We start from the raw sequence: 20,391 nt of genomic DNA, 5'->3' as shown, positions 1-20,391 counted from the left end.
ACTGTACAGATGAGGAGACTGACTTATGGAAGGCCAAGCCACTCACCGTACCCTTGTTCACTGGTGGTGCCTCAGTTCAGAATTCTGAGACACTAAGTGCTGCTGCTTTGTCTCACTTGAGGAGTCTCTGAGACACTGAGTAAGTGCTGCTGCTTTGTCTCACTTGAGGAGTGGCAGCTCTTTTAACCTTTATCAAGTGAAAAAAAAAAAAAAAGCCTAAGCACTTATTGGTGAAATGTGGCCCAAGTACAGTAAATTGTGTTCAGAATAACTTGAATATGTGTATCTGGTCTTCCATAATGTCGGTAATAGTGCACGATAATGAATTTTATCTTACAGATTGGTATGCTAAGATTATTCTTTTTTCAAAGGCTGTTGAAAAGGGACAGCCTGTGACCCGGTGATTAGGGCAGCTGAATCCCACATGGCTGACTGGATGGTTCAAGTCTCAGACTTATTGGCATGATAAACGTGCCAGGCATGCCTGTGTGTGCCCAAAATCCTGAAAGGAGGGAGAAATGGAGGAGGGGTTGCGGCATGACACTTCCCCATGGGAGATGCTTTCTTGCTTTCCTAGTCTCTCTCTCTCTTTCTTTTTCCAGTGAATGCATATGCCCTCAAAAAAAATAAAAAATAAAGAGTGGCATGGTGATCTGATCATATAAATGAATAAGGAAAACATTTGTATAAATCTGAAGAAGTTCTTGTTTTTACTTTGCTGTATTTAATTTGCCAGAGGGGCATGTGTGCTTGCTGGAGGTGATGTGGGGAGGGAGCAAGAAAGCAGCCCTCATGGGGCGTGGTCACACCATAATCCCTTCTCTTCCATCAGTTCTTCATTTTGGGATTTTGGGCACACATGCACACATCCCTGGCATTTTTGTTTGTTTGTTTTTTTCCTACTTTTTTTTTTGGAGAGATTTTTGCTATAGGGTGCGTGCGCTCGCCAGACAGACAAAGAGAGACAGAGAGACAGAAAGCAAGAAATCACCCCCCAGGGCGGATGGCCACACCACAATCCCTTCTCTTCCGTTCTCCTCTTAGGATCTTGGGCACGCATGCACATGCGCCTGGCATGAGTTTAAACCACCGGGTCCAGGACTCGAACCGTGGTTGACTATGTGGGAGTCCAGCGACATAGCCATTACTCTAACTGCTAGTCCCTGGCATGTTTTTCAAACCACCAAATTGGACCTTGAACTGTGTAGTCAGCTATGTGGGATATAGCCGCCTTAACCTCTAGGCCACAGACTGGCTCTTGTTTTGATGTTTAACAGGTTGCTTTTATTCTGTATCTTTTATCTTTTATTCAGCAGATGTTATCCACAGTCTTTATCCAGCAGATGTTATGCTGGATGTTCTCAACATAAGGTTATTTAATAAACAAAAGCATTTTGTTTAACATTTTTAGTTTTAAAAAGATATGAATATCGGGGCTGGCAGGTGGCGTGGTGGTTAAGGGCACTAGACTCTGACATGGCTGACTGTGGTTCAAGTCCTGGACCTGGTGGCTTGCTTGCTCACTCTCTCCCCCTCTCCCCCCTCCCCCTCCCTCCCTCCTTCTGCCCCTCTCTAGTCAAATTTAACAAATAAATAAAGTTAAATAAAATAATTCTTAAAAAGGGAAAAATTGATTGGTAGGAATCCCTAAATGTTTAAATGGTCTTTAATGTTAATTATTCTTTTAAAAAAATGATTATTTATTACTTTTACTTGTTTATTATTATTTCTTTTTTTAGAGAGATGTTTGCTATAAGGCATGTGCACTCACCAGAGACAGACAGAAAGTGAGAAGTCAACCCCCAGGGAGAAGTGGTCACACCACAATCCCTTCTCCTCCATTCTCCTCTCAGGATTTTGGACACACATGCATACACACCTGGTGTGAGTTTCAAGCCACCGAGTCTGGAATTTGAACCATGGTCAACTATGTGGGAGTCCAGAGACATAACCATTATGCCATCTGTTGCTCTCCATTATTATTATTTTTTAATTTGACCAGAGAAAGACAGACAGAGAGAGAAAGAGAGAGAGAAAGAGAAAGTGAGAAAGAAAGTCACCAGGTCCAGGACTCAAACCATGGTGAGTCATGTGGGAGTCTAGTACCTTGACCACCTTGTGACCTGCCAGGCCCAGTGTTAATTATTCTACTATAAAACTTAGAAGACAAAATTGGTAAAAGAATTTATTCTTAGTCCCTCCAACTAAATATAACTGTGTTTAAAATGTAGATGTTTTCTTTCAAGGATTTATTCTGTGCATGTTGAAAAAAATATAGTTCAAAGCTTCATTTGTCAATTCAATTTTGAGCTATGTTCTACATCTCTGAAATGTGTACTTCTTGGTTAAAAGTAACATCAAGAGGGCCCAGCAGTTGGTATGATGATTGAGGCACTGGACTCCCACGTGGCTGATTGCAGTTCAAGTCTCAAACTCAGCAGCTTGAAAATCATGCCGGGCAAGTGTGAACACAGGCCCAAAAATCCTGAGAGGAAAATGGAGGAGAAGGGACTGTGGCATGGTTGTCCTTCCTGGGGACTGACTTCTCACTTTCTCTCTGTCTCTCTCTGGCAAGTGAATGTCTGCTATGATGGTAAAAACCTAAAAAAAAAAAAAAATAATAAGGATGACTTGAATAATTAAGACCATCAGAGAAAAGATAAATTATGTATCTATATGGGAAGAAAAAAAATCAACTCTTCAAAGTTATCACTTTAAATGTAGAACAGTAGATAGTACAGATCATGATGTGAAGATTTTATGTTACAGAGCTTTAATTTTAGTATTAAAAATGGTGCCTGCCAAATGAACATTATAGAGCCATTTCATTAATTTTTTTTTCCCCTCCTTTGTCTGTCAGATATTTGATTCAAGCGGCAACCATGGATTTTCTGGAACTCACCTACCTCAAAGCTCTAGTCACTCCAGTGAGGTAAACGTGGCTGTAGATGACAGCCATCTTGTTTTACCTTAATGATGACACAAATACTAAGTTAATTGGGGAATGCTTGGCTCAGACTCTTTACGTGAGTCTGTTCAAAATAAATGTAGAATTGGAACCAGCAGTTAGCATAATGGCTATGTCGCTAGAGTCCCACGTAGTCGACCGCGGTTCGAGTCCCGGACCCGGTGGCTTAAACTCACGCCGGGCGCATGTGCGTGCGTGCCCGGCTAAGATCCCAAGAAGAGAATGGAGGAGAAGGATTGCAGTGTGGCCATCCCCCCTGGGGGGTGATTTCTCGCTTTCTGTCTCTCTGTCTCTCTCTGTCTGTCTGGTGAGCGCATGCTTCCTATAGCAAAAACCTCTCCAAAAAAAAAAAGTAGAATTAAAGTGGTTCCTAGTAGGTAACTGAGAGATGTTCTGAATGCCAAATATTTTTGGAGGTATCTAAATTCATAATTTCATCGTAAAATTAGTGATAAAACTAAAGTTATAACAGGATCTTTAATTTTTATTTCCCTATTCCTCAGCAGTCCTTGCCCTTGAGAGTTTACTGAATCCAAAATCACATTTTCACTGCGGTTTGTCAGGGATGCTCATGTGGACAGTACAGTCTGGGCTGTGTGGCTGCAACCCTGTGTCTCCAAGTGCCCTCAAGTGGAGCTGAGTCGTGTCTCCTCATCTCCAGAATCACTTCCAACAGGACGAATGCTTAGATCTACTTCTGGGTGAAACCCTGGGGTAGGGTGAAGATTGTTGGGATTTGTTCAGGCCCCTCCCTGTGCCCTTTTCAAACCCGCTCCTTCTCTTTGAGTCATGTTTCGCATCATTGATCTATTGTTCTAACTGCTTCACCAAATCATCTTACCTTCAGTTTTATTTCCAACATACCTTTAAGCTATTTGTGGAGATGGTAAAAATTAGTTTAATAAGCTGGGACAAACAGTATGCCTTGGTAGCTCAGGCAGTGTTTAATATACGAGTGAGGGGGGCTAGCAAGTGGCATGGTGGTTAAAGGAACTGGACTCCCACATGGCCGACCACGGTTCAAGTCTTGGACCTGGTGGCTTGCTTTCTCACTTCCTCTCTCTCTCTCTCTCTCTGATCAAACTGGAAAATAATAATAATAATAATAAATAAAGTTAAAACAAAATAATTCTTAAAAAATATATATATATATACGAGTGAGGATAATCAGTGGATTGGGAATTTAGTTTGAAAGTACGGAGGAGTGTTAGAGTGTTTGTTTTAGACACTGCCCCAGCTTCTGGGGAAACTGAGTGAGGAACTTTCTAGTGATTCTAAAGTATGCAACATAGACAGGTACATATTCTTCCTCTTTTGTAGGTGGCCCCAAGTGCTCAGTGCCCTGTCAGTGTTGTCAAAACAGGCCCTGGGTGGCAGCTCTGCCAAGGTGTCTTGCTTCCTGAGAGATGAGCTTAGATCCCATAAGAGACTGGGTTAGCTTGAAACCCTGTTCCCCTTTACCTTTTATCCCCAGGGTTAAGGGCTGCCAAAGGGCAGCCTAGTGGGTGGAGCACCTGCTCCAGGGAGCTGTGTCTCTGGTGCTGCTCCTGTCTCATGCTCCCCTTTTGCTAGATTTGACCAGCCTCAAGGGGTCAGATCCAAACCTTTCTTCTTATAAATCAGTTGTACCATCACAATGGCAGGCTTTTCATAATAACTTCCTGCCTCTTTATTTTGATAGACATGATAGAGCCTATTTCAAGTCCAGATCATATCGCAGTGCTCTGAGGGGACTTACTTGATTTTTGTTGCATTTCTTGAATCCCTGCTATCTGCCTGGTTCTTGCCACATATCATCTCTTTACTGCTAGCCCTCCTAGCAAGTGTGCATGCTGTGGTTTCCATGCACGTTGTAATCAGGAACCTTGGTTTGTTTAGTTTATATATGAGGAGACTTCAAAAACTTTGTGGAAAATGGAACTTTCTGAGCTTATTTTAGTGCAAAAAGTTTGAAATTCAAGCATTGTTTTAATATACATTTTCCATGGATATTTGAAGACCTGTATATATCCTGTCATTATATGTATGTTTTCAACACTTAATACATTTGCTGATTAATTATCTATATTAGACAGAATCCTTTAATGGTTGAGAACATTTGATTAATCTGCATTAAAGCCCATAATTTTAGAGCTGTATTTCTCTAGAATTTTGTAACAATTTTAATTTTTGACCTTGGAAGTGAAGAAATTATGTCATCATAGCACTTTCTATGAATAGAATTTATGCTGGTCTCTGAAAATAAATTTTGCTAAAATAGCCATTGATGCTAGAATTAAATTTAGTGCTTATTTAATTTGGGCTCAGATTACCAAGCTCTTGTCTTATGATTTAATTGACAAGTTGCATCAGTGCTATAAAGGAAAGTATCACAGGTTGAGCATTCTTAATTAAAAAACCTAAAATCTGAAGTGCTCCAAAATCCAAAATTCTTCAAGTGCTGACATGTTGCCTTAAATGAAAAATTCCACAGTGACCTCATGTGCTGGATTATAGTCAAAATACTGCCATGCACATGCACTGTCTAAAATTACCTTCAGGCCAAGTGTATAAGATGTATATGAAACACAAATGAATTTTATGTTTAGACTTGGGTCCCATCTCCAAGATAACTCATTTTATACATACATACATATATGTGTGTGTGTGTGTGTAATTTGATATATGTGTGTGTGTGTGTATATATATATATATATATATATATTTTTTTTTTTCCCAAATCTGGAAAAAAAAATCCCTGAAATCTAAAGTACTTGGGGGCCAGCAAGTGATGTGGTGGTGGTTAAGGCGATGGTCTCCCACATGGCTGACTGTGGTTAGAGTCCAGGATCTAGTGGCTTGAAACACACTGGGCTGGGTACATGTGTGTGCATGCCCAAAATCCCAGGAAGAGGATGGAGAAGAAGGGATTACAGTGTGGCCAACCCCCAGGGGGATGGTTTCTCACTGCTCCTCTCACTGTCTGTCTGTCTTTCTCTGGGAAGCGCATGCATCCTATGATAAGAACCCTTAAAAAACAAAACAAAAACTAAAAAACCACTTTTGGTCCCAAGCATTTTAGATCATGAATGCTCAATCTGTACTGCACGTATATTTAAAAACCTGTCTATCTAAATAGGTATTCTTATTTATTTCAGTTAAGCATTGTTTCTGATATCAGGACCCTGAAGATACTCCTTTCACTTATAGGACCATCTCAATGGCACATCTGTCATTTCTGTGCAATGGTACCTGGATAATGAGGTTCAAATCAAATTGCAGATAGAATTGAGGATATAATTTGGATTTTCACATCTCTGGAAGTCAAAATTCTGCCTGTACTGGCTGAATAATTAATGTTCCATATCATTAGTTTTTTGCTAATCATTCTTGAAGAACATTTATAACCTGCACAAACCTTCTATTTTTATACAGTAAGAACATCATGTCCGTCTGTGCGACACAGAAAGGCCGTTGTATGGGAGGGGCCGTGCCCAGTTTTAAATATTCCACTGTAATTGGTGCATCATGTAACAGTCCAGCCGTGACTCACCCTAATTTGAAATCTGTTAAGGTTGGACAAAAGCCATCCTTATTTGAGCATTTTTTAAAAGGACACTTTGGCAGCCCAGAATGAAAGCTTTTCATAGCTCCCCCTTGATGAGTAATAATGAGGCTCCTACAACATTTGAACATTTGAAGGGAGGTGTTTGTCATGGAGATTGTGACAACAAATCCCCCACCAAGGCTCAGGATGGCAGCTACCCCAGAAGCTCCATTGTAGAAATCAAGGCAGCCTCTGGGCTCTGGCCGTCTCTCCTGGAAAATTGGATTGAGCTGTCCCAACTGTCTGTGGCAGTGGCTGAATGAAGTATTGTCACATTAGTCATTAGCTCTAGACTGAAAAAAAAACCCGAAAAACCAAAAAAACCTTAATGTTGGTTTCTTAAATGGAAAATATGAATGAAACCATTCCTTCTTGCCCATACCATGGTAGTCTGTTTAGATAGTATATTGGTACAGAACCAACATTACAAATGTACATATACATATGCACATGCACGCACACAGACATGCAGTTAGTTAGCTCAGTCTTTGTTCTCCTTTCACATCAGTGATGTGTGGGCATCAGCCCAAGAAGGAAATGAACACTTTCTCCTCTATGACATTTTAGCGTTGTTAAGAAACCCTAGAGCATGCAGCTCCTTTTGTCTTGTCTCCTCATCTCCCTTGCTAATAGACTCTCCTTTTATTGGCAACTGTGGTGGTGTGGGCTCATTTGTGACAGCCAGATTGAGATTTTGCTACTCACTTCCCCTCAGTGATCCAAGTAGTAATTACGAGCCATTTGATCCAAAAGCATCTGCTGTGAGAACACCCGGAGTTGCAGTCTCTCTACTCGCAGTGTATTGAGCATCAGTAATTTGACACATGGCTGCAGGTCCATTCAAATAGTAATAATAATAATAATAATAATAATGGTAAATGCTTCTGTAGCAGTCCCCCTTCCTGGAGAGCTATAGTGATTTGCAAACATTGACTACTTCATCTGTGGTGACTTTGGCTGTATTGCAGTGATGTTCCATTCAGGGGCGGCCTGCAAGGAGCTGGACTGCAAGGTGATCTGTGTATCAGCAGCTGCCCTGGTCCGTAGTGTTTGGAAACTAGGGATTATTTTCATATAGTTCTGCTGAGTGGCCGTCACTGAATCACAGTGGTGATGCCCCACAATCTAGGCTGAATTTGAAAAAGGCTTGGCAGTGTCTTTCTTTCAAATGCCACCTCCCCACAGCCATCTCCTGGCCTCCCTGGGAGGCTGGTGTTTTAACCCCTTTCAAAGAGGAAGACATGAGGTGACAGAAACATTTACTAACCAGCCCTACTAAGGCTGAGATTGGACCCAGATTGTTTTTTAGTAACATATTTTGACTGCTTCCATCTTCCCCCCCCCCCCCCTCCGCATATTTTTCGGACTCTGGCAACGTGAACAGGCTAGTAGGGAGTGATTTATTATTTTTTTTAAATAGAGGTGGGAAGCATAGTAGGAGATGGGAAGGGCTTGCAGCGTTCTTGACAGAGGCAGGCAGTGAGGAGTTATGAGCAATGGTTAAAAAGATTAGCTTTGGGGCCAGCAGATGACGTAATGGTTATGTTGCTGAACTCCCATGTAGTTCACTGTGGTTCGAGTCCCGGATGCAGTGGCTTAAATATTATGCCTGGTATGTGTGCGTGCATGCCTAAGATCCTGAGAGGAGAATGGAGGAGAAGGGATTGCAACGTGGCCATTCTCAGGGTGGGGGGGGGAGTGGATGATTTCTTGTTTCTTGTCTCTCTGTCTCTCTCTGTCACTTCAGTGAGTGCATGCTCCCTATAGCAAAAATCTCTCTTAAAAAAAAATTAGCTTCATGTGGAACCCTTGGAAAGGGTAAGCTGGGAGGAGCTTTCCAGATGGCCAGTACTTATTTTCAAGCTTCTCTGTTCCTTTATGAAAAGAATGTAAGAGACTATTTTATCTAGTTTTTTTAAACTAAAGCATGTGTATTTTCAGCTTGGAAAGCATTGACCCTTCTTGAGGGAATCAATCCAGACTTGTCTCCAGATGGGCAGAGCTTACAGCAACCTAGGAGGTCTGTGAGCACCAAATAGTCTTTCCCTTTTCTTGCTCTAATTAATCACTCAATCCCACATTCTTGATGCTTGCATGGAATAACCAGGTTTTACCTCTGCTGAATTGGATATGTTGGTGGGATGTGTGGCTATGTGTGTGTGCATGTCTTACACAAATTACATCTACACTTCAATGAGGGGCCTCTGGAGAGAGCATGAATCTTTGATGGCCTCCGCTTTGATAAATATTTTGTCTTTTCTTTTTGACTACCTCTTAGATCAGTAGTGTAGACTTGGGATATGGTTGCTCAGAGCAGTTGTAGCATAATACTTATTTAATCAAATATAACAGAAATATTTCTTGTGTCCTTCCTTCCATTTCTCCATTTTCCTGAATATTTCTCTCTTGTCCAGGACTTGTTCCTCTTTAAAAATTTGTTAATTTGGGGGCTGTCAGGTGGCATGGTGACTAAGAGCACTGGATTCTCACATGGCTGACCATGGTTCAAGTCCAAGACCTAGTGGCTTGCCTTCTCACTTTCTTTCTCTCTCTCTCTCTCTGTCTTTGGTCAAGTTAAAAAATAATAATGATAAATAAACTTGAATAAAATAACTCTTCAAAAAAGTGTGTCAATTTCTCTTCTTGAAACTGGCCCTCTGCAGGGCCAGTCTCTCTAGGGCGTGTTAAGGAGTTGATGCAGAAAAGGGCCCGTTTTTGCTTTCATGCTTGTGCATGACTCCAGATGCAGCCAGCTCTGCTCCCAAGAGTTGGGTGTGCTCTGGCTCCAGCACACATAGGCCGAAATGCTGAGGGAGACTTAGAAAGCGGAAGGCGAAGCCTGTGCTGTCACTCACCCTGTCACTTGGGCTCGGGGAGGCTAAAACTGACAATGCCATGAGCTGGGCATTGCTGAGTGCTGAAGCAGGGGCATAGGGGAGTACACTCATCCAGGTGAGTGGGACTGAGCACATAGAATGCAGGAACAGGAGAGACTTCCTAAGAGAAGGGGCAGCATTTGAAATAAGGCTTGAGGATTTGTACGGTTCTAGCACTGACCAAGGGGAGGGTAAAGCAGCAGACACTGAAAGGAGGCCCAGCCTGTGGTTCAGGGCAACACCCTGAGCTGTAGTGCTGGAAGCACCCTGCAGCCAACTGGGCCCAGAGTCCAGGCCTGGATGAGCTGGACGCCACTGGGCATGCATGTGTCCAAGAGTCTGACGACTGAAGGTCTGAGGGGAAGGGCTGACGCTGCGACAAGACTGTGGAGTGCCAGTCTCTCTAGCTCTCGTACTCTCTAATGAGTTAAGTAAATAAGCTTTAACCCCAAAACCCATACATTCAAATAAATGGGATCCGGAGGCAGGGGAGTGTCACTCCTTTTTGGGGAATGCCAGGTGAGTCCTTTCGCTCGACCAGAATATGGTGTGTGGAGTAGAATAACGGAAAAGAGTTGGAAACTAAGGTCCCTCCCACCAGTGGGGAGTTCTTGGCCAGGCTGGCCTGTCTGTACACTGTGTTGGGACACAGACCTGATGGCCAGGGTTCCAACCCCCACAGCATCATGGTCACTGATGATGTGAACTTGGGCATGTTTCTAGAACGTTCTGCGCCTTCTGTTTCTCATGTGTGGAATGTGGGGTTATGGCAGTGCCTACATGAGGGCTAGATGTGAAGGCGAGTGCACTGACAAGCTGTTGAGAGTTTATTTCCTTTGGCCCCAGTACTAGTCTCTGTGATGGACAGTATGGGTGGGAAAAAAAGAGTGGCTGAGACACAGTTGTGCATTTATTTCTCACATCCTTCCCGCATCTGTCCATCTTCACTTTCATTTTTCCTGTTCTCCAAAAGCTCAGCGTAGAGCGGCTCCACCCGGTAACCGGCACCATTGACTTCCTTTGGACGCTCCTTGTGCGGTTTCTTACTCCACAGCGACCTCTGCTGGGGATTTGGTTTCATGCTGAACCAGCGTACTTGGATAGGTAGAGCCTGCACCTTTAAGGCAGCACCTGCTTGTTGCCCAGGCACCTGGTTGGAATCACTGCCCAGAGGAAAAGGACCTGGGATAATGAACCAGAGGAGGATCCTTGGGAGACGGGACCTCAGGGGAGGGGAGCATCCAGGCTGGCTCTCAGTGGGGGGGATCTAGGCATCTGCTCCTCTGTCACTCTTGCTCTTTTGTATTGGCACACCCAGGGATATTCCTTCTGCCTGCTCTCATCCTTCCAGGAACATGTGCTGAAGTGACAGATCTATGACAGATCCAGAAGTGTCACTCCACATTTTCAAAAAGATGACAGATAAAGATGGATTCTTCCTTTGCTTTGCCCAAACCTGCTCTTTTCAAATTCTTTATTATATCTCTTCTGGTTTAACATCCCCTATAAAATGATCTTCTATGTTTAAAAAAAGCACATGAAATTCAACGTAAAATCACTTCATGTCACTGATATCTTTAAGGTTTGATGAGTGGTCTACAGTAATGTGATGGTTTCAAATCCGTGTGTGACATTTTCTTGTGTATGGGGTATTTTCACAAGAAAATGTCCTTCTTTTCTCACAGAATCTTGTGTTGTTATTTGGTGAATGTAAATGATTATATTACTAGTGTTCCCTTTTACAGGGTAGGAGCCGAGGTTTAGCACTGTACAGATTTTGTCCTAGGCCATTGCTGCTGGATAAGTGGTAAAGTCTGTGACTTTTCGTTTCAGGTCCTCTCTATAACCATGCTAATGTGAGACTCTAGCCAGAGAAAAGCATCTCTGAATCGGTTAAGAAATGTTAACTATTTTTGCAATACATCACAGAAGTACATTTCTGATCTGACATTGCTGAATACATTTTCTTTCAGTGAATTGCTGTGATGATGGCTTTTAGGAAGGTATATTTCTTTGGGAAAGGATTTTTCTTTCTTTTTTTTTTTTGGAGAGATCTTTGCTATAGGGTCTGTGCGCTCGCCAGAAACACAGAGAGAGACAGAGAGACAGACAGAAAGAAATCACCCCCCAGAGGAGGATGGCCATGCCACAATCCCTTCTCCTCCATTCTCCTCTTGGGATCTTGGGAACGCACGCCGGGCGCGTGAGTTTAAGCAGGACCAAGACTCGAACCGTGGTCAACTACATGGGAGTCCAGCGACATAGCCATTACACCAACTACTGGTCCCTGGGCTGGTTTTTCTAATGAAATATCTTTATGTGTAATAGCCGAAGAAAGAAATTATTTCTCTAGTCTAGGGGTTAATTTTTAAAAAACAAGTAAAAATAAAAGTGATGAGAATCATACTTGGATTATAAGTTCAGTTCAGGGTTAGGATGCAGGTGGATACCAATGGTCCTAAACAGATGTGTGTCTGAAATTCACTGGGAAGTTGGAAAGGGACTGTGGCTTCAGGGCAGATGTCACAGTGGCTCTTTGTCTGCACTTCTGGAGCAGGCAGCCTGGGCACTCAGCAGCCCTTACCTGGACCGCGGCGTTTACACATGTCTGAGTGGTGAATGGTGAGGTGCAGGCATTCCCAACCCCTGGGCAATGAACCCTGCAGTCCCTGTTAGGAACCAGGCTGCAGAGCAGGAAGTGAGCAGCAGGCGAGTGAGCAACGCTTCCTCTGTATTTGCAGCCATTCCCCGTCTCTGACATCACCGCCTAAACTCCTCCCATCAGATCAGCAGCGCATTCCCTTCTCATAGGCGCGAACCCTCTTGTGAACTGCGCATGTGAGGCTCTTATAACCCCCTTAGCCCTGTCCATGGAAAAACTGTCTTCCAGAGAACTGGTCCCTGGTGCCAGAACAGTTGGGGACCACGGGTATAGCAGGTAGCACATAGGGCGAGGAGGCAGCTGGCTGCTACTTGGCCTTCTTGGGCCTCCATCTTGTCTGCTTGAAGTGAGTGAGGAGAACACTTGGCGGGTCTGCCCTAGAGGCTCAAGAAGCCAGTGATGTGAGGAGTGTGAAACACCGTACTATAAATATTCCATAAAGAAAAACACTTTTTCAGCAGTCCCCTTCATTTGCTTATCAGATCTGTCTGTATTTTTCTCTTGGGCATCTGAAAACAGGTTGATGAACTTCTGCCGATATATGGTTCATCAGTGGATGGTGTTTCCCGAGACAACACGTGGGAAGTCCAGACTTACGTTCACTTTCAGGATAACCAAGGAGTTACTGTTGTGATTAAGCCAGAACACAGAGTGGAAGATATTTTGACGTTGGCATGCAAGGTAACACATTTTGCTGCAGAAATGTACTTCTGAATAGAAATAATAATTAGTACTGAACTCCTACGCCTCCTCAACTGGTGTGGTGCTTGAGAATTTCCTTTCTACACTCAGGAACAAATTAGCATATTTATTAACCAATGTTCATTAGCATATTTATTAATTTGCATCCTGTTCCTCAGTCCATTTAGGAGAGTGAGTTGTTTGGTCATGATCTCATTCCTTCATAAAGAACTTTAGCTATTCTGCTAAAATTCTGTACATTTTGGGTCATTTTTACATAGGAAAACAGAAAAATATGTCATGACTTTTCTGATGACCCAGTACCTTCTATATTTAGAATAATTATGATGTCTGTTACTTAGAAATGGTGCTCTGTAAGAAAATGGCATAAACATTGATGTACTTTGATCAATTCTAAGTAATTTTGTACCAGGTTTCTCAGGATTAAAGAACTAACTTGATACCATTCATGGTTGCTTCATGGAAATTGATATGAAATGATCTTTAATTCTTTTTTTTTTTGAGAGGTTTTTGCTATAGGGTGTGTGCGCTCGCCAGACAGAGACAGAGAGACAGAAAGCGAGAAATCACCCCCCAGGGGGGATGGCCATGCTGCAATCCCTTCTCCTCCTTTCTCCTCTTGGGATCTTGGACACACACACACAGGCACCTGGAGTGGGTTTAAGCTGCGGGGTCCAGGACTTGAACTGCGGTCAACTACATGGGAGTCCAGCAACATAGCCATTATGCTAACTGCTGGTTCCTTTAATTCATTATTCAAACTAGGTTTTATTTTCAATTTAAAACAGAAATATGATAACTCTTAAAGAGAGTCTGCTGAGAGAAAATGTATTCAGCAATGTCAGATCAGAAATTTTTAAACCACCAGGTGGCAGAGTAGAGCTTAAATATTTTTAAGTTTCCAGAGAAAATACAATCAAATGTGTGAAATAGTGGAAAGGGCATGTATAGTTTGCCAACTCTTAAGCACCTACACTTAATAGATGGGGGTAAAATTTAATTTTAGTGCTCCTTTGTCATTCTGATTTGAAGCTTTAGGATACTATATTTATATATCTACCTTATAAACTTAATTTTTGTTGCTCCAGTATATAATGTTTTTTTTTTTTTTAAATTCAGAAAACCAGCAATGCTGGAATGTGTCAGTGATATCAGTTGACTAATTTCTAATGTACTAGAAAGTGGTGGTGAGTGCTTATAACCTCAGTTACTTGAGAGGCCGAGGCACGAGGATCATGAGTTCAAAACCAGTTTGAGCAATATAGTGAGACCCTGTTATTGTTGTTGTTGTCGTTATTATTATTATTTTACCATGGAGCATATGTGCGTGCCAGAGAGAGAGAAAAAAAAGGGAAAGTGAGAAACCATCCTCCAGGTGGAAACGGCCACACCATAAACCCTTCTGCTCCATTCTCCTCTCAAGATTTTGGACATACACACATGCACATGTGCCCAGCATGATTTTCAAGCTGCCAGATCTGGGACCTGAACTGTGGTCAACCACGTGGGAGTCTAGCACCTAGTCCTCAGGGACCAGCAGGTGGTCCCTGACCCTGTCTCTTGGAAATAAAAAAGTATTGGGACCAGCAGTTGACACAATGGCTATGTCACTGGACTCCCATATAGTTGATTGCAGTTTGATTCCCTGACCTGGTGGCTTAAACTCGTGCGGGGCACATGTGCGTGCGTGCCCAAGATCCCGAGAGGAGAATGGAGAAGAAGGGATTGTGGCGTGACCATCCCCCCTGTGGGGTGATTTCTTACTTTCTGTCTCTCTGTCTTTCTGGTGAGCACACGCACCCTGTAACAAAAACCTCTCCCCCGCTCCCCCCCCCAAAAAAAAAACAACCATGTTTCTTGCTTTCAGTAAGAAGCAATATCATTTAGAGAAAACTTTCTTCAAATAATTATTTGTTCTTTTGTTTCTTTTTTGTGTATTTAAATTTGGGCTCTTACATAGGTTTAAATTCAGCAAATTATATATTGTGTTCTTGTAGAGACTTATGTTTGGTTTTTAATGAGTTATGGATTTAGAAAGAAATTTAAAATATGAATAATTGCCTCTTTCTCTATAGATGAGGCAGCTGGAACCCAGTCACTATGGCCTACAGCTTCGAAAGCTGGTAGATGACAGCATCGAGTCCTGTGTTCCTGCACCTCATGAATACATGCAAGAACAGGCAAGTGGACATTCACTCAGGAAGGGAGAGTGGAGCCCTGTCTCTGGCTCTTTCATCTTGAAGAATGTAATTTGAGGGGTAATCCTGTTTGAATTTGGCACCTAGTATGCAGACAGTCTCCATGTATAGATATCTTATTAATGGTTTTCCTGTGGAAAAACGTGTCAACATAATTTTCCAAGCTGTTGTAACATCAGATCCTCTGATTTTGTTTGTAGGTTTATGATGAAATAGAAGTCTTCCCACTGAATGTTTACGACGTGCAGCTCACGAAGACTGGGAGTGTGTCCGACTTCGGTAAGCAGAAGGGACACCCTGTCGGGAAATTGGGCTGTTCACCCTTGCCTGGCATGTGCCAGTATCTTTGGACCTAAGATTTTCTTTTTTTTTAAGAGTTTTTTGCCATAGAGCACATGTGCTTGCCTGTAAGAGAGAGGGACAGAGACAGCGAGAGGGAAAGTGAGAAATCACCTCCCAGGATAATGGCCACACCATGATCCCTTCTCCTTCATTCTTCTTCTGGGATCTTGGGCATGCATACATACGTGCCTGGCATGATTTTCAAGCCACTGGGTTGGGGACTCGAACCTCTGTTGGCTATGTGGGAGACCAGCGACATAACCACTATACCATCTACTGGTCCCAGATCTATTTTTTATTTTTTAATGTTCACACTTTCAGAATATATGACAATAGTTTCTGAACTTCCTTTTCCTTCCTTCATTTCTATTTGTGTGTATTAGCAGGCTAAAAAGGCATGTATCAATATTAGGAAAAAGGCTGAAGGACTTAAAAGGAGTGCATATAAAGATCGATGAGGAATTTGAATGATGGTGATAAGAATAATCACACTGACAGTGAGGTTACCGCGTCCAGGGGCTGCTCTGAGCGGGCTCACTCATTCACATCACATTTCCCTCTCTAGTGTCTTCACTCCAAGCTTCCTCTCACCCCCTTGGAGTGCTACCCTTCACCTCTCTGTTCCCCTCATTCTCCTCTCTGATGCTATAAATCCTGCCTGCCCTTCAAGAATTTACTAAAAGGCTAAGGTTCTTGAAGAAGGCTTATCTGATTCAATTTCAACTCTTCTGAGTTTACTAATTAAATCTCTCCATAGCATTTAATTCTTGCATTTCTATAGTTCTGTACTTAAAATGGACTGTAAGCTCCTGAGAAACTGCTCCTGTCTTAAAGAGAATTTCTGTCTTTTACCATAGGAACACAGTGATTGGATCATTTTACCATAGACACTCAGTGATAAAATTGAATATCCCTATTCAATCTTCTTTTTCTTAAAAATTATTTAATTTTATTTATTATTATTACTATTATTTAATTCACATGCACTCACCAGAGAGAGAGAGAAAATGAGAAAGCAAGCCAGCAGATCCGGGACTCAAACTGCAGTAGGTTACATGGGAGCCCAGAGCTCTAACCACCATCCCACCTTCTGGCCCTATTTTTTATCTCATTAAATATGTACATTCAACATAATTATGTTTCTTAAAGTGACTCAGGTTGATAATATGATAAAGCTTGTCATATATCAGAATTTTGCTTTTATGATTTATTTCTTAATTTACGTGATTTAAGTCAGATATTGTGTTGGGTTTTCCTTTGAAGCCCTCTTAGCTCCTTCTGTGTGCTTCTCTTGGCCTGCACTATGCTTTCCTTGTTGGCATTTATGTGTCTTCTTTGCATTCGAATGACTGAAAGAAGATGTAGTTGTCCTTTGGTATCTCTTGTGAGGGATTGGTTCCAGAGCCCCTGTCCCACCCAGGTACCAAAATCCAAGGATGCACACGTCTGTTACGTAAAATGATGTAGTTTCGGTGTGTGACTTGTGCACATCCTCACACACACGTGAACTCATCTCTCGCTCACTCGTAACACCTAATACAATGCAAGTACTAGTAAACAGACATTATTCTGTGTTTCTAAATTTTGTTTTTGTCATTGTATTTTGATGTTATTGCTTCTTTTTTTAATTATAAAGAACTCGTTTTTTTAGGGACCAGCAGTTAGTGTAATGGCTATGTCGCTGGACTCCCACATAGTCGACCGCGGTTTGCGTCCTGGACCCGGTGGCTTAAAACTCATGCCGGGCGCATGTGCATGTGTGCCCAAGATCCCAAGAGGAGAATGGAGGAGAAGGGATTGCAGTGTTGCCTTTGGGGGGTGATTTCTCGCTTTCTGTCTCTCTGTTTCTCTCTGGCTGTCTGGTGAGTGCACGCGCCCTATAGCCAAAACCTCTTTAAAAAAAAAAAGAACTTCTAGTTTTTAAAAATTATTTATTTAATTTTATTTATTCATTCATTTATTTTTAGTTTGACCAGAGAGAGACACAGGATGAGAAAGAGGGAAAGTGAGAAAACAAGCTGCCAGGTCCAGGACTTGAACTGTGGTTGGCAAGGTGGGAGTGTCTAACACCTCAACCACCACACCATCTTCTGGTCTCTGTTATTGCTTCTTTTTAAAAGAGATATTTTAAAAAAATTCATTAAATTTTATTTATTATTATTATTATTATTTAATGTGCTATAGGCATGTTTTTCACCAGAGAGAAAGTAAGAAAATAAGAAAGCAAGCCACTGGGTATGGTCAGCCTGTGGGACTCCACTGCTCCTAACCTCCATGCCACCTGCTGGTCCCTTTTTTATTTTATTTTTTCCTTCTTTCTTAAATCAATCCATGGTTGGTTGAATCTGCAGATGTGACACCCATAGATTCAGAGGACCGTATTAGCAAAGATACTTTCTGGGGACCACCGTCTGCTAGGCACTGCCTGAGGCACAGAGGAGATGGGAGTAGACATGACTCCACCTGTCCTCAGAGAACTCCCAGTACTGTGGGACAGATCTGAGGAAACATGTGCTCCCAGCTGTGGCATCGGAGAGGAAGGCCTTCTCTGAGTCAGGAGATGTGCTTAAGGGAGGAGACATCTCACTGTGTCCTGCATACAGTCATATCTGGGGCAAATACTGTATCCATCTGAGCTTTTTCTTTTTAACCTTTTAAAGTGCCTTACCTCATAGATAATTGTTTCTCAAAGAATATTTATTGTATTGAATGGACTCTTATCTCAATGAAAGTATCTTTTGGTTCAACGTAAAAAAAAATTTTTTTAGAGTTTTTTGTTATAAGGCACTTACGTTCGCCAGAAGGACAGAGAGACAGAGAGACAGAAAGCAAGAAATCACCCCCCCCGGGGGAGGGTGGGGGGCTAATGGCACGCTGCAATCCCTTCTCCTTCATTCTTCTCTCAGGATCTTGGGCACACACGCACACGCGCCCAGTGTGAATTTTAAGCCACCAGGTCTGGGACTTGAACCATGGTTGACTATATGGGAATCCAGTGATATAACCATTACGCTAACTGCTGGTCCTGGAGAGATTTTTGCTATAGGGTGCGTGTGCTCGCCAGAATGACAGAGAGAGACAGAGAGACAGAAAGTGAGAAATCACCCCCCAGGGGGAATGGCCATGCCGCAATCCCTTCTCCTCCTTTCTCCTCTTGGGATCTTGGGCACACATGGACATGCACCCAACGTGAGTTGACGCCATCGGATCCGGGACTCAAACCGTGGTCAGCCACATGGGAGTTCAGCAACATAGTCATTATGCTAACTGCTGGTCCCAATGTAAAAATGTTTTAATCGTGGTAAAATACACTTAAAGCTTATCATTGTTACCATGTTCAAGTGTACAGTTCTAAAGTATTACGTATTTTCATGTCTGCTACCATCACTACCATTTACCTCCAGGACTCTCTTCATCGGCAAAACTGAAACTCTGTACCCATTAAACATGAACTCCCCTTAGTCTGCTGCCCTTGGTCCCTGGCAACTACCATTCAGCTTTCTGTCCCTATGAATTCGACTGTTCTAGGTACCTCATCTAAGTTGGAATCATATAACATTTGTCCTGTGACCGACTTCTTTCACTCGGCATCATGCCTTCAAGGTTCACCCATGTCATCCATGTGCCAGAATATCTTTCCCATTTAAGGCTGAGTTATATTCTGTGGTATATGGATTTTGCTTGTCTGCTTACCCACTGAAGGATAGTTGGGTTTTCTATCCTTAGGCCATTGGGAACAGCACTGCTGTGAACATGAACATGGGTGTGTGGCCTCACTTTTGATGATTGTGCACTCAGATTTCTCAAACCTTTCCGTCTAACGTGTTCCTCTTTTTCTGCTAAATATTTGTACTGTGCAAGTAGCTGTAGTTTAGACTTTCTCAACATAGCCAGGCTTAAGAGAAGAGGTGCTCAGGAACCACTGCTGCCTGGGTTGGGGGTGGAGATATTCACACGTGTGTTGGATTCAGACTAGCTCCTGTTCATTCCTAGGCTTTGCTGTCACGGCGCAGGTGGATGAACGCCAGCGTCTCAGCCGAATATTTGTAAGCGACGTGCTCCCTGATGGCTTGGCCTATGGGGAAGGTGGGTGTGCACGCGGTTTCCCTGTTCTCTGTTAACCCAAAACTGGGCAATGTTATGTGGGAGCAATGGTTTCTTAAAGATTTGTCAGGAAACGCTTTTTCCTAGGAAACTGTGAAAGAAAGTAAGCTTAAGAATTTCATTGAAAATGCATATATGTATACAAGGGCATTTCTGTGAGCTTTTTGAAGCCTCTGTGTGTATGTGGAAAGAACATTTTGGTATATGTGTGTGTGTGTGTTTAAAGTGAGAGAGGGTGTGTTTTTAAAGTGAGAGAGGGTGCATATACACAGAACATACATAATATGTGCAGGGAGGGGAGGGAGAAAGTGTGAGAGAGAAACACAGATAAAATGATGTTATTTTTCAGGGTATTTAACATCAGAATAGTAGAAGAACGATACATGAGAGGCCCCCAAATTAGTTTCCTTTTAAGCTATTCCTTCTAATACTAGCTTTGAGAAAGCTGATTTTTACATTTTATTTATTTATTTTTTGTTTTTGGTATTTTCTAAATATTATGCATTTGGTACTTTTTTTGAAGAAAGCAACAAACAAAACTGTCCCTAAGAGTACCTGGTTTGGGTCCACAGCCTTCTTACATCTTAAACTATTTCACCCAGTTAGCTCTCTCTTTTTTGTTTCCTTCCTTCTTCTCCCTCCTTGTTCTCAGGGCTGAGAAAGGGCAATGAAATCATGACCTTAAATGGGGAAGCTGTTTCTGATCTTGACCTCAAGCAAATGGAGGCCCTGTTTTCAGAGAAGAGCGTTGACCTCACTCTGATTGCCCGGTCTCCGTCCACAAAAGCAACCCTATCTACTTCCTGGTCAGACAGTGACCTGTTCTCCAGGGACCAGAAGAGTCTACTGCCCCCTCCTAACCAGTCTCAGCTCCTGGAGGAGTTCCTGGATAACTTTAAGAAGAATACAGCAAATGGTAAGTCTTTGTTCTGTCTTCCTTCTAACTGCTGGTA

General features: G+C 42.5%; 1 protein-coding gene across 5 annotated transcripts in view; it reads left to right on the top strand.

The window, feature by feature from the left end:
• TIAM2 (TIAM Rac1 associated GEF 2) overlaps positions 1–20,391 on the top strand; it is a 181,633-nt gene that overhangs the window by 79,989 nt on the left and 81,253 nt on the right. For 3 of the 5 annotated variants that reach the window (XM_006139979.2, XM_006139977.2, XM_027769781.1), the window contains exons 9-14: positions 2,861–2,932; positions 12,612–12,773; positions 14,870–14,974; positions 15,193–15,271; positions 19,328–19,420; positions 20,091–20,354. In XM_006139979.2, coding sequence (XP_006140041.1) covers positions 2,861–2,932; positions 12,612–12,773; positions 14,870–14,974; positions 15,193–15,271; positions 19,328–19,420; positions 20,091–20,354 — 775 coding nt within the window. Of the gene's footprint in view, positions 1–2,860; positions 2,933–12,611; positions 12,774–14,869; positions 14,975–15,192; positions 15,272–19,237; positions 19,421–20,090; positions 20,355–20,391 lie in introns of those variants that run through there. The other 2 variants (XM_027769783.1, XM_027769785.1) reach the window with 2 other exon arrangements.

Source organism: Tupaia chinensis, unplaced genomic scaffold (genome assembly GCF_000334495.1).
Source record: "Tupaia chinensis unplaced genomic scaffold, TupChi_1.0 Scaffold000014_1, whole genome shotgun sequence".
Classification (NCBI taxonomy): Eukaryota; Metazoa; Chordata; class Mammalia; order Scandentia; family Tupaiidae; genus Tupaia; species Tupaia belangeri.
This window is presented reverse-complemented; position numbering and strand designations above follow the sequence as displayed.